The following is a 14,476-nucleotide window of genomic DNA, read 5'->3' as shown; positions in this document are numbered from 1 at the left end:
GGTAAGGATTGGCAATATATGCCCTTTTATTTGACAAGACTTCACTGGGACTGCATTATTATTATGTGATGGTCATAGCTTTCCTCCTATCCGTAGATTTAGGTTTAGATGGACGTTTATCACACCCTTGTGAGAGTTCAATAAACACCCTTTTTTTTTTAAAATATATTTTTATTTTATCTCAACCAAACAACATTACAACAAAACATAAATAAAACACTTCAAACAACAAAACCAAACGAACAAAAAGTAAGGCACTGCAATCCCCGTCCCTCCCCCCTATGAGCCTGTAGAGTGTCCGCCCTCAGTGTCCGTTCCGTGCGGTGGGGCCTCATCGCTCTCAAGTCCAGCCGAGGCCGATCCCGCACCAAACAGCTCAGCTAACAACAACTTCCATGCCGTGAGAGAGCCTATTTCTTTGCCATACTGCCATCTTGCCACGCTGTCGTTTCGGCATCCGCCCATTTTTGGAGATCCCGCCACCAGACCTCCACTCGCGGCTTGTGACATTTCTTCCACTCCATGGCTATCCTACGTTTGACAAGCACATAGGCCAGATCTTTAAGTTTCTCAACATGTCGAAGCTTACGCGCCCTGGGATACCCTCCCAGCAGACAAGCCCAAGCCGAATCCACCTTAAGTGTAATACCCCTCCCTGCCAGCCTCCGCGCCACTTCACCCCAGTAAGTTGCAATCACTGGGCACGCCCAGAACATATGTATCATGTCCGCATTCTCTTCGTTACACTTGGGGCACGCCTGGCGCCCACTACCTAGGAATTTGGAAATTCTAAGGGGGGTCATATATGCCCTTTGTGTAATATAGAGCTGTATCTGCTTGAACCTGGCGTTCCTCGATACCTTTTTGTGGTACCCCAGGGCGCGCTCCCACATCCCATCCGACATCGGGGCCCCCATCTCCGCTTCCCACTCCAGTCTAAGGTGCCCCAAATCCTTCCCAACCTTTGTCATCAACATCTCGTACAACCTAGAGACCTCGTGTCCACCCTCTGATGCGTCATACATCGTCTCCAGCGTGGCATCCGGTTCATCGGCCAAAGTAGTTTCGGGCCACGTGCTCCGGACCACCCTATGATATGTTACATATTGACCCCTGTGTAGTCCCGACCCTGCCTCCAGTTCATCGAACTCCATCAGGGTCCCATCCTGCCAGATGTCGCCCATAGTGATCAATCCCACTGACTCCCAATACGTCCGGATAATAGTTCTCAGCTGCCCGTCCTCCTTTGCCAGGGCGATCAGAGGGAACTGCGGCATACACGGCAAGGGGTCACCCATCATCCGACAGGCACGCCGCCATATATTCCTGCCAAGGGCTAGCATCTTAGGACGCTCTCTCATCCATGAGCCAGTCACCCAAATCACCTCCCGCAGATAGAAGGGGGAACAGTCTTTCCCTAGCAGCCTATGTTCGGGGGTCTCTTCATCTGAAAGCCACCTGGCCACATATTGCAGTTGCGCCGCGATATAATAGGCCTCAAAGTTCGGCAGCTTCACGCCACCTTTCTCGTAAGAGTTCTGCAATTTCCATAATGCGACCCTGTTGCGCGTGCCGTGCCACAGGAAATTCCTACACACGCTATGTAACCTAGCGAAAAACTTCCTAGGTATCATGTACGGGATGTTATTAAAGTAATGCAGGAGCCTGGGCAGCACCACCATTTTAAGCATAGCTCCGCGACCCATCATAGCTAAAGGCAATCTTTCCCAGAACCTCATGCACCTCTCAATCTTTCCCACAGCTAGTTCAGTGTTATACTTGTGTTCTTCCTCGGTCGTGTGATACACGTCAATGCCCAAGTACCGGAAGGAGCTCGTTGCCCACAGAATCCGCAGCACCGGCAACCTCTCCGCCGGTATCCCCACATAACTGCCCAGCGGGAATAATACGGATTTCTGAGGGTTAACCGCTATGCCGGACAACCAGGCGTACCTCTCCAATACCTCCAAGATATACTGCAAATTCTCTTCCGGATGTTTCAGGTATAAGAGCATATCGTCTGCATACAGGGATATAAGATGGCACTCTCCTCCCACCTCTATGCCCACCGGATCATACTGCTGTCGGAGGTAAACTGCTAAGGGTTCGAGGGCCAGTATGTACAACATTGGGGACCAAGGACATCCCTGCCTGGTACCTCTGCCTAACTGCCATCTATCTGACACTACTGCACCCGTACGGACCCTAGCCAGAGGCGCACTATATAATAACTCGGCCCACCTCATGTAGCATGGTCCCAGTCCGAACTGCCCCAAAGCCGCCATGGCCATCGGACGGAGTCGAACGCTTTAACCGCGTCCAGCGCCACTATTGCCATTTCGCTGTCCTCACTGCCCCCCCATTCCACCACCCTGTGAAGGCGCCTGTGATTGTGAGTAATATTCCTGTTCGGGACATAGCCCGTCTGGTCAGGATGGATCAGCTTGCCTATTACCCTCCGCATTCTGGCCGCCAGGACCGCTGTCAGGATCTTGCTGTCCTGGTTCAGCATCGACAGGGGCCGGTAGGAGCTACAATCATGCCCCGGTTTATTGGGTTTGGGGAGCGGTACTATAATCGCCTCCCTGAGTGATTCCGGCAGCCGCCCCACCTCGAACGCTTCATTAAACATCTCCAGCATGGGCGGGAGCACCTCCTCCCCATACGCTTTATAAAATTCACTGGGGTACCCATCTGCACCTGGGGCCTTACAAGTGGGCAGCTGCCGCACAATCTCCTGCAGCTCCTCCAGAGTGATCGGAGCATCCATCTCCTCTAGCTCTTCGTCACTTATCTTGGGCAGGCCTATGTCTTCAAGTACTACCTCTATCTCCTCCCGGCTTCCCCCCTCTCGATCCTCATATAATGTTTGATAATATTCTGCGAATGCTCCATTCACCCCTTCCTGGGTGTCCTGCTCCACTCCCTTTTCAGTGATAACTGATCGGATCGGGGATCTTGGGGTCTCGCTCTTATACAGCCAAGCAAGAAGCCTACCCGTCTTGTCTCCCCAGGCATGCAACCTCTCAATATACTTCCTGTAATTCAGATTACAAAGCCTGTCCCAATGTTCTGCGCACCTCTGTTGCAAATTAATGACCTCCTCCATGTCCGTCTCCCCCTCCCCCAGCTCTCTCTCCAACTCAATCTCGGCCCTACGCAGATCTGCCAGGACTCCTCCCATTAATCCTTTGGATTTAACAATGGCAACCCCCCTCATTACAACCTTAAAGGCCTCCCACAAAGTAACAGCCGACTTGACGCTGCCTGTGTTCGCTTCCAAGTAAGCAACTATCTCCTCCCTCACTTCCTCTCTGAAGACTGGATCCCTGAGCGCTTCCGCCCTAAGGCGCCATGTTGGAATTCGCACACGTGGAGGACAAAGCTGCCAACGCATGACCAGGGGCGAGTGGTCCGAAAGGACTCTCGCCCTGTAGTCTATCTGGTCACACTCCGCGACAATGTCCGGAGTGGCGAAAAAGTAATCCAGCCTTGTGTGTAACTGGTGCGGGGCCGAGTAATGCGAATATTGCCTCACGCCAGGGTGTCTCGTCCTCCACACGTCTGCCAGGCCTAGGTCTACCAGCAGCGCCTGCAGTACCCTAGCCGCCGGGCTGGGCCTGTCCACCCTGTCATCTGATCTGTCCTCCTTGGGGTCTAGTACACAATTAAAGTCCCCTCCCCAAATCACAGGACCCCCCATCCCCTCACCCAGTCTAGTGGTCAGTGTCCTAAAGTATGTCGCCGTGTCACGGTTGGGGGCATAGGTATTTATGACGCACACTACTTTATTTTCCACAAGCCCCCTTACCATGACCAGCCTCCCATCAGACTCCAAAACCTCCCCAAGTATCTTAAACGGGACATGTGGTGCAACCCAAATCAGCACACCTCTAGCATAGGCAGAATATGTGGATCCAACTACAGTCCCTCTCCACTTTCTCCCCACCAGTTCCAGTTTATCCCGTGTCAGATGTGTCTCCTGTAACAAGGCGATATCTATCTTTTGTCTTTTTAGGTACAACATGACCTTGTTACGCTTAAGGTAGCTGTTAAGCCCTCTAACGTTCCACGTTAGTATCCTAAGGTCCCCCATGATGCATCAGTAGCTCCCATCCCTTTCCCAGGTCCACTCGCCTCCCCCCTACCGCAAGGGCCCCCATCCCCAGTTTCTCTCCCAGGCTCATATAAAAACTGACCCTCCCCACCCCCCTAACCCAACCAACTGCCCAGCTCCATCCCTGGATCTCAGGCATCCCTGTGTTCGGTTCTCTCTGGAACCCAAGTAGAGAACCCGACAGGGTGTCACCCCACACACCGTGACTAACCAAACTCAAACTGGGGTACAAAGAACAGTCCCCGGAGGCTCCCCTCCCACAATTCCGTATCCGCACACATGGACCATGTTTCGAAGTTCTAACGCATACACTACCATAACAAAGTCCCACCGACTATATTCCAGTCCCAATATTCATCGCCCAACCGGGCCCGCAGCGTCACTTATCTCTTCCCGTTCCATCCGCCATCCGCTCATCTGGCTCTTGAGGACAATTTTGTGCATCGAGCCATTCCATGGCCTCCTCCGGAGTGTCAAAAAACAGTGTCTTAGTCTTAAAGAATATCTTCAATCTGGCCGGGTAGAGCAACATATACTTGTACCCCGCTGCCCGCAATCGCCTCTTGACGGCCCCAAAGTTCATGCGACTACGCTGCACTTGCAGGGTGTAGTCGGGGTAAGCAGTAATGGTCGCCTCTCCTCGCTGTATGGTGCCCCCCTTACGAAAGTGCTCAAGGATCCTTTCCCGATAGTTAAGGATCTTGGCGATCACAGACCTAGGTGGGTTCCCCGGCGGTGGTCTTCTGTTCAAGGCCCTATGCGCCCTCTCCACCGCAAACCCCTGCGACAGGGCTCCCCCAGTGATCTCCTGCAGCAGCAAGTTCTCAATAAACTCCGTGGGGTTCTGGCCTTCAGCCCCCTCCGGCAGGCCCACGATGCGAACGTTATTTCTCCGAGCGCGTCCTTCCGCCTCTTCGGCCCTACTTTCCAAGTTACCCACCCGCTGCACCAGGGCATGGATATCGCTCTTATATGCAGTGCAGTCCACCACAGTAGGACCCATCTCCTTTTCCAGAGTTTCCGTGCGCTCAGCAAGGGCTCGTACATCCTGCCTCAGGAGGTTCACGTCCTCCTGCACCGCCCCGACCTGTGGTTCCAAAGCAGTTTTCAATTCGACCACAGCAAGTTGGAGCTTGGTCTCCCACGTCGCCTTCAGGTCCGCGATCGCAGCGAGGACCTCCTGGTTCGCACCCCCGGCGGCCATCTCTTTGGTCTGAGCTTTATCCTTGCTCCTGGCACCTTCCAGGCCGGGCGACGTCTTGGCGTATTCGTCGAGCGTAGGCTGCTTATTCTTCGCCCTCAGAGGTTTGTTCGACATATCTCCAGTCAGGAGCGTCCTTCTGGCAGCGCTCCGGTCCAGGCCAGGGAGGCACCGTGCCCATACACCACGACTCAGTTGAGAGTCCCAGCTCGCTCCACAGCCTCGGGCACCGCTGTTGTACGGCGCTCCCCCCAGATGGGCTAGGTCGCGCTGCCCCCTTCGTTCCGCTGAGAGGGCGCACGTATGCTGTGGTCCCAATCCACCGCTCCTTTGTCCCCTCGTCAAGCGGCGGCGGCCATTTTGTCGTCAGTCGTGATCTCGCCACCAGTGCTTCATTCGGCTCTTAAGTACACGTGCGCACCACGAACCCGTGTAAAAATGTGTCCTCGCGTGCAGCCGGACTTCATGTTCACAGTTTTCCCACTTTCTGCCAAATCACAGCGGTCCTTGCGCGGTATCAGTCGGATTATGTACGGATCAGCGGGAGCTCCCGTACAGGCACGTCCTTTCACATGGCTTCCAAGCCACGCCCCCCTTCAATAAACACCCTTGAACTGTGATCAAGTGTGTGTCTTACTGTCGATACCATGCCTTCCTTACACCTGCCATTCTATATAGATCTTGTCTACTGGCTGTGGCTCACAATGCACTAAGCACATGTTATTCTACTCAACTTGCGGACTTTAACCTGAACATGTGCATTTCGTTAAAGGAGTTAGTTCAACTTGCCCACATGCAACATGGCTGCTCCCAGTACAGCGTCTGCATGTGCAAGCATGGAGTAATATGCCCAAGACTGAGAGAGGACTAGCTCTGTGGGTTTCCGTTACTCCTCTATCTTGCCAGTAAACACTCCAGCCAAGGGATTAATATCTGTAAAAGACAATGACCCCCCTGGGGTTGGTGAGGGTCATGCTTCGCTGACCCCTCCTTCCAATAGCTGTATGTAAGTGCACCTTGTGGCTGGCCCCGTTCTCCTAATGAGCAACACTGGTGAGCTTCACCAGGTGTAGGCAGCCATGCCCAAATAGTGTTCAGCAAGCGGCATAGAGTCCACCCTTCCTTCTCCACAACCCTGCCACGCAGCCGGCGCAAGCAGGAGTGGTGGTGGGTCTCTCAGCCTGCGCTCGTTATTTGACACATCAGCTGGCCATCTCTCTGTCAACTGCCACCCAGGGGGAAATCAAAAGACCCCCTGATGTGTTTCTGATAGACCGAACCATTTTCAAACAGCTAGGCCAATGACCTAACCCTCCATGGCCAACAGACTCTGTAAAAATGCAACCATCATGCTTGGCTGCTAAGCCATGCCCCTCCATTATTTATATTTTGATAAAGAAATTATTATTTTGATAAAATAAGGCCTCTCTTCAATGTTTGAATACATGTTTAGAGATCTTGCACATGGACTGAGATATTAACAAAGTTACTGACCGTAGCGACTACCGCTAGTCCATAGTCCCCTTTCCTAAATACTTGTGTGACATTCTGTCCATCGGGACAGGACCGGAGTACTTTTTAGGCATCAAAAACGTTTTTTTTGGTACTTTTATTTATACGCAGGGCCACCACATGTGACCATAGCCCTGCCTTACTGAGCTCTGCCCCGCGCATCTCCCTTAAGTTCTTTTCTATCGCAAGACGAAGGACCATTTAGCAAAATTGAGGATAACTATTGAAGGGGATGGCGGGCGTATATAGGAAAGGGTACTAGGGACTAGGAGTAAAGTAGTCACTACGGTGAGTAGCTTTGTCATACTCCTATGTTCTGTCCCCTTCCCCCCATACTTTGGGGGGATTCCCAAGCACTGACCAAAGAAAACGGGAGGATGGAAATTTACTTTATTGGAAGAATTTTTAAAGAACTGCCTGGCCAAACTGGGCATCAGCCAGGGCGCTCAGGTCAAGACAATGTCTGCAAAAATCCAAAGGGGAAGCCCACGTAGCAGCCTTGGCTATGGACTCCCAAGGGGCATATTTCTGGGAGACAACAGCAGCCGCTTTGCCGCAGACCAAATTTGCATGAATGCCCTTTGGGGGGTGAAGGCCTTGAACTTTGTAGGCCTCGGAGATACATGAAGCTATCCAATGTGAGATGGACCCTTTCGAAGCAGGTTTCCCTTTTGGGTCACCAAACGTAACCAAGAGTTGTGAAGAACTTCTAAGTTAGCTTGTTCTGTCGCAGTAAAACTTCAGAGCTTGTCTGACGTCTAGGTTGTGCAAAACCCTCTTGGCATCAGAGATGGGGTTCGGGAAGAAAACCGGTAAGGATAGTGACTGGTTTATGTGGAACTCACAATTTTGGGAAGGAAAGAAGGATGAGTGCAAAGCACAACTTTATCCTTGTGGAATGTTAGGCATGGATGTTCGACAGAGAGCTTGAAGCTCGCTTATTCTTTTTGCAAATGTTAACACAATCAAGAAGGCCACTTTCCAAGGTACATGAGTTCAGTAGTGGCCGTAGGTTCAAATAGCTTGACACAAAGCGGTGAGGCCCACATTCAGATCCCATTTTGGATGAGGAGGCCTGATCGGAGGAAAAAGATGAAGACCTGCGAAGGGTCTCTTGATTACTGGGTTTGCCAGTGAAAAGGAGCAACTGTCTGTAGACAGATATGCCACAATGGCGGATATGTATGTCCTGCATGATAAGGTGTGGATGCCAGAGGCTTCAAGGTCTGATATAAAAGACAAGCTACAGTCAATAGAACCTTGTCGAGGATCAAGCTGTTTAGCTAGACACCAATGACAAAAACTAAGCCATTTGCTTTTGTACTGAGCCCTTGTAGAAGGCTTATGTGCCACCTGAATTATGTGCATATTATCCTCTGAAAGGTTAAACTGCGCCAAGGACCTGAACTCGGGTACCAGGCCGCCAAGCTGAATGATTGTGGGGAGGGGTTCCACAACTGGTGACTGCTCTGGTGGAGAAGGTTGGGAATCTGCCGCAACCTGATCGTGTTGCATACCAACAGGTGCTGCAGCTCGGAAAACCAGAACCTAGCTGGCCACCACGGAGCTATGAAGAGGAGAGTGCAGTTGTAAGCACTCCTGAGTTTCGAGAGTGACCAATGAATCAATGGCAAAGGCGAGAAGGCGTAAGCCTTCATGTTGTCCCAAGGGATCTCGAGAGCGTCCGCCAAGGAAGACACTCTGAGACCGTCCCTGGAAGCATAAAGAGGAAGTTTCCTGTTCATTGAGGTTGCAAAGAGGTCCACTGCTGGAGAACCCCATTGTTGGAAGACCCTGGTAAGAACATCGCTGTTCTCTCGATTGGCGGCTCAGGGACTCTTCCGCAACATTGATGTGACCTTGAATCCAATGCCTGAAGCCAGACATTGTGCTGGATCGCCCAATTCCAAACCTGGATAGCTAGATCCACCAGAGGAGGGTACCTGGTGCCCCCCTGCTTGTTGATGTATAACATCGCTACGGAAATGTCAGTGCGAATTCAAACCACTCGGGTGATGAGAGGGCTGAACAGCTTTTAGCGCTAGAAAAACTGCCAGAAGCTCTAGGTAATTGATATGGGTCAGTCTGTCCTGGTGTCTCCACAGATCGCACACCTCATGGACCTTGGTACTGCCGGTAACTGAGGAATTACGGTCTAAGACCTCACTCCGTGCCACATCAACAGGTCTGGTGTCACCGCTTGAATGGGAGCGATGAGGAACACACCTCACCCACAAAACCTTAACCGGCCTCTCAGAACTGTTGGTCACCCTAGCCACCAAACGAGGGGCCTCGGACCCGAGCCTGGTATCTAAAGCCCTTTCACCATGGGCCTCAAATTTTTATTCAGTACCAACAGCCTCAACTGATCCTCGGGGCGTACCCCAGTGTTTTTACGAGAAGCTCCAGCCAGGGAGACCTCGAAGCAAGCTCCGGTACCCGCCACCACAGTAGAGCTGGGCCCACAAATAGCCCCCACAGGAGGGGCCTCGGATAGTAATCCGGTGTCAATAGGCCCCTTATGGATACCCTCGGAAAAAACTCTGGTACACTTTTTAGGCCTAGAAGGCACTTCAGGGCAAACCCCAGTAATAGAGCTTTTGACGCTCCTCCCAGACTGGAAAGACTCCGGGAAGGAGTCCCCGGCTGGAGTGCTCTAAAAAGTAAAGAACTCACTGGGCGTTTCTTCTTTTCTTCGATGAAAGTAAGAAAATGCAATGGGGGAGCACACTGGAACACCTCCTCCCACTGCTCCAAACGACGTTGAAGCACCTGGACCGAAAGGGAGTCGCAGTAAAAGCACAAGGATGGGGGGTGCTAAGCCGGAGCAGGAGAGGACGACACTGAATGGAAAACATCTTCTGAAGATGCAAGTGCGTCCAGTCCCAATCGAGCAGAGAAAAGATGGCTGATGCGCTGGGCGGAGCCAAGGAGGGCGGGGTTATGGCTGCGTGCTGTACCCTGCGTAAAAAGAGAGGAAGGACACATTTTTGAAAAATGTGATGCTTTTTACAAAGTGCTCAAGTCCAGTCCGACAGGACGGAGGAATGTCCCATAAGTATGGAGGAAAGGGGACGAGACGTAGGAATAATGGATATACATGAATTACCTACAGTCTGTGGAATGCTGCAATGACCACCATCTTCGTAAAGACATGCGGTGCCGAGCGGAGACCAAACGTAGCACTCAATACTGGAAGTGTTCCATTCCCACGGAGAACCGCAGGTATTTCCGATGTGGGCCCCAGATCAGGATATGCATGTAGGCGTCTGAAGATCTACCACACTGAGCCAATCGCCCTTCCGGAAAGAGGACCTTTTCTGGCTGTGCGTAATCATCTTGAATATTTATGGGTTAGGAAGAGGTTGGAGAGGTCGAGGATAATGCTCAGGCCAGCCTGGTTGGGTTTAGGCCCTGTAAACAGATGGAGTAATAGCCCTCCCCTTGCTCCCACAAGGGAACAGGTTCCACTGCTCTAAGGTCTAAAGGTTTCTGTACCTTGGCTCTGAGGGAGGGTGACCCAGTCTGCTGAAGAGGAGGGTGAGAGGGTGGGGTATAAGGGAGGGGCAAGCGGAAGCCCGCTCGGCCGACGGACAAAACCCATCGGTCTTCTGTGATGGTCTGCCACGCCTCCAGATGAGACGATATTCATCCTCCCACCGCAGTCTCATAAGACCGATGGAAAACATCATTTAGATGGTTTATCGGCGGTGAGACCACCTGTTGCCGAAGAGGAGGCTGTTGATCGAGAGAAAAACCAGCCACCTTGCCTCTGCTACTTGTGGCAAGGCCCACCAGAGGGACCTTCTGTCCGGCATGCACAGCGCTCCTGGAAGCCTCTGAAACCTGAGAAGGACCACATTTGGGTCGCCGACCTTTGAGTATAAGATGCTCTAGCTGGTGTTTTGGCAAGGACCAACAAAGATTTAGCCATTGGCTTGTTTGCCTTTGTTTTATTGAGTTCCTCGGTGGAGGAGTGAAACAGTTCTTTACCTTCGAAGGGAAGATCAAGTACTTTGTCCTGAACCTCCTTCGAGAACTTCGTAGCATGCAGCGACGCTTGGCAGGAGATGTCCACTCCAACCATAAGGCCAGAGCGGAAGCGTCAACATGATGGGCCGCGGCCTCCAGCAGGTCTTCAGCCTGGCATCGGATAAGCTGGCTTTAAAAACTTTGTGCCTGTCAGGAGGAATCCTGAGATCCTTAGATCCTGAAACTCAGCAAGCTCCTTCCACAGCTTGAGATTTGCTGCTGCCAGGATGACCTCAGTATTTGCCTGTCACAGCTGGAGAGCCAAATTGGAAAATACTTTTTTCCCAATGGCACCAAGAAGCTTGTCCTCCTTAGAAAGGACTTGAGAAGCTGCCATAGAGGATGTGGAGAACAGCTTAGACTGCAGCATAGCTGCTGCCACCACCGTTGAAGAGGGGAGTGGACATGCAGTCAAGGGTAGGTCTTCTGACGAGTGTAGCTTGTAGTGAGCGTCAATTTTCCTGTTCAGGTGCTGCCTGGAATGATGTTTTTCTCAGACCTTGCAGGCTTAAGCTAGCACATCTTTTTGAAGGAAAAAGCCTGTGTGCTCCTGTGTTGAAAGAGTAAAGGCTCCTGAAAGTACTGCTCCTTGTGGAACCGGAGGCTCGGGTATCGGAATATCTAGCAACGCCTTCATATCCACAACCCGGTCATTAAAGGCTCCGACGGAGTGGGGCGGGTCCTCGCTATCCTGGTCTGCTTGATCTTCATCCGATGCGACGGGAACAGAAACTTGATCCGCAGCACGTGGCACCTCACTACCCGCGGGCAGACCTGACTGTGCAACGGGAGTCTTAAGTATAGGTGAAAGTGGAGGCAGTGGTGGTAGTTGAGGAGGAGGCCCCAACGGAAGAGGAGGGGGTGGCACTACCGGAACCTGCTGAGGAGTAGCCGGAGCAGGTTGTGGCTTGAGAGGCTTGGGATACATTTCTTTGAATAGATCCTTAAAGTATGCCTTCATCTTGTCAGAGTGCATAAGGGCCTGGAATTTGCTGAAAAACGCGTCCTCGGCGCTTCCTCAGAGGATGGTCTAGGCACAGGAATGGGTAGAGGCCGCTCTGAAGGGGCATACCCCCAGAATTGCAAAGAGGCTGGTTGCCAGGAGGGCCCTCCACCAGCTGGAACCACGTAAACTAAAGGTGCGGAAGTAGGAGGGAGCAAGCCTGTGTGACAGCGGAAAGTGAGCATGCCAAACCATTGGAGGGTGGAACAGATTCCTATTGTCCACATTGCGTGGAAAAGGCTGTTCAGAACCAAAAACTGGCCCCTCAGTACGAGCTGTTGAGAACGTTGGTGTGAGAGGTAGTCAAAATGACCACCTCATACCGCGTGGGTTGGGCCACCATTTGTTTACTGCCTCACAGGTGTCAGTGAGGCCATTGTCACCACGGGGTTATCAGGAGACATTTTTTTCCATTTTAGCCTTGTGACAGGGAACCTGGTCAGAGCCGGTGCTAGCAGACCTAGGGCGCTTTTGAGCCCCCTTAGATTCTGCTGAAGAATTAGCCCTTGGTGAGGGAACCTCAGCAGGGCTGGTACTTGAAGACTTAAGACGTTTGCCTTCCTTCTTTGCCCCCTCAGCAGAATCGGTTCGACCACAGGATTGTCTGTGGGAAGGCTTATGGCCACCCCCGGTAGTCAGAGCCCTCGGAGGGGGTCTTCGCGATCTTGCTGGTTTTAATTATAGCCCCTAGTCGAGGATCCTTGGGGGGTAACCCCGGTGCCTTTGTTCGCTGTACAAGAAACCTCAAGACTAGTCTCCGTAAACTACTCCGGTGAAAACAGTCCCAGAAATGCTGGGACTAACTTTAGCCCCCAGATGGGGAAACTCGGATGAAGATCCGGTCCTGACAGCCCCCTTCTTACAGGGGACCTCGGCGCAAACTTCAGAGTCCAGGTTAGATCCCTTTCGGGACACCTCAGGGAGAGCCCTGGTACCAGAGCCACTTGGGCCCCTCCCGGAACCAGGAGACCCCGGAAAGGAGTTTCCTGGCCGGGGTGCCCTAAAAAGGAAGCAGGTTACCGGGCGCTTCTTTTTTTCCTCGATGAACTGCTGTAAATGTAGAGTAGGAATCCGTTGGAACACCTCCTCCCACCTGACAAGCTGACGTTGGAGTGCACGGATGGAGAGGGAGTTGCAGTAGAAGCAAGAGTCCCACTGGTGTTCCAGCCCCAAGCACTCCAGACAGAGACAATGGGGATCCGCCCTCGCAAAACGAATCCCAGATGCTCTGGCATAGACAGAAGAAAGAAGACTGTGGAACCGCAGCAGGAATATGAAGGACAAGGAAACAAAAAGAAAAAATTCCTTAAGATTCAAGTGCGTCTGACCCCGACCGCGCAGAGGAAAAGACTGAAGGGAGCAGGGCGGAGCTCAGGAAGGCGGGGCTACGGTCACGTGCGGTGGCCCCACGTAAAAATAAAAGAAGAACAACATGAAAGTTATTTTTTGATGCTTAAAAAGTGCTCCGGTCCTGTCGCGATGGACGGAATGTCCGAAAAGTAAGGAGGAAAGGGGACAGGAGGTAAGACTATCAGTGATTACAAATATCACTGAAGATCCATTATGGGGAACATTTGGTTACAAATATTTTCTAGTTCCTTACCTCAAGTTCAGTTTCTTTAGTCTGGTTCAGCACCCATGCTTCTGAATCTGAAATAATAATTTACAGTTTGATATAATCACAAATGCTTATATATTTCTATCATGAAAGTTTATATTACAGAAACATTCATAAGAAAGACAACACATTTTGGGAGGGGGAGGCAGCCATAAACTGTCATATGCTTTGCTGGTCACCAGCACAGCCACAAAGACCATTGCCTCAAAGAAAACACTGCTTGAATATACTGGCATCACTTCATATAAAGCATGTAGCTTGGACTAAACATACACATGGTACAAACTGCCCTATCAAGCAATTGGCATGAATGCTGCAAATGTACTCCGATGGTAGTTCACAAACTGTGCCCATTAGTGACATAAGAGTACATACATTTTAAAAAACGACTCACAGTGACTAATGTTCCCCTAGTCCATAGTCAAAATTCCTACATTACAACGGGAACAGAGGCTTTTACACAGCAGATGTGCTTAAATTTGACTTTAGTTTAAGAGCCAGGGGCGTGTGCAGAGCTCGTATGGATGCGGACCTACCAGCAACTTCTGCAAGTTCTTTTTTCTCCACGCACCAGTTGGGCTCACTAGCCAAAATGTTTGGGAGATTTGAGCAGATTCATGGAAGAAAGGAGACTAGGCGCGGAACAGTAATTACTGCAGTGAGCAATTTTCTTACTCCTACTTCATGTTCTTTCCTTTATACTTCTAGAATATAGGGCATAACTCTCTTGAGTTGAAGGAAGTACTTTAACCAAAAAAGGATTTCAAGGACAGCCAGATAAAACTAGTATCAGGTCTAGTTCTAGTGTCCATGCCACGTAGCAATGTTTGTAGAAAGCCAGGTAGAAGTCTAGATGGGTGCTTTTCTCACGATACCCTAACCCAGCCGCCACCCTCGTCCCCCAATGCCTTGTCTCAGGAAGGCTAATGCAGGAGCATTCACACCAACTGTATGATCATGTAGGTCTTGTAGAATTCGGAAATGCAGGAACCA

At 51.3% G+C, this 14,476-nt stretch overlaps 1 protein-coding gene across 1 annotated transcript in view; it reads right to left on the bottom strand.

Moving 5' to 3' along the window:
* LOC138489118 (leucine-zipper-like transcriptional regulator 1 homolog) overlaps positions 1 to 14,476 on the bottom strand; it is a 406,596-nt gene that overhangs the window by 163,439 nt on the left and 228,681 nt on the right. The window contains exon 5 of the mRNA XM_069616746.1: positions 13,469 to 13,515. Within this exon, the coding sequence (XP_069472847.1) occupies positions 13,469 to 13,515 (47 nt within the window). The remainder of the gene's footprint in view (positions 1 to 13,468; positions 13,516 to 14,476) is intronic.

The sequence above is a fragment of the Ambystoma mexicanum genome, chromosome 9 (assembly GCF_040938575.1).
Source record: "Ambystoma mexicanum isolate Mex_15411 chromosome 9, UKY_AmexF1_1, whole genome shotgun sequence".
NCBI lineage: Eukaryota > Metazoa > Chordata > Amphibia > Caudata > Ambystomatidae > Ambystoma > Ambystoma mexicanum.
This window is presented reverse-complemented; position numbering and strand designations above follow the sequence as displayed.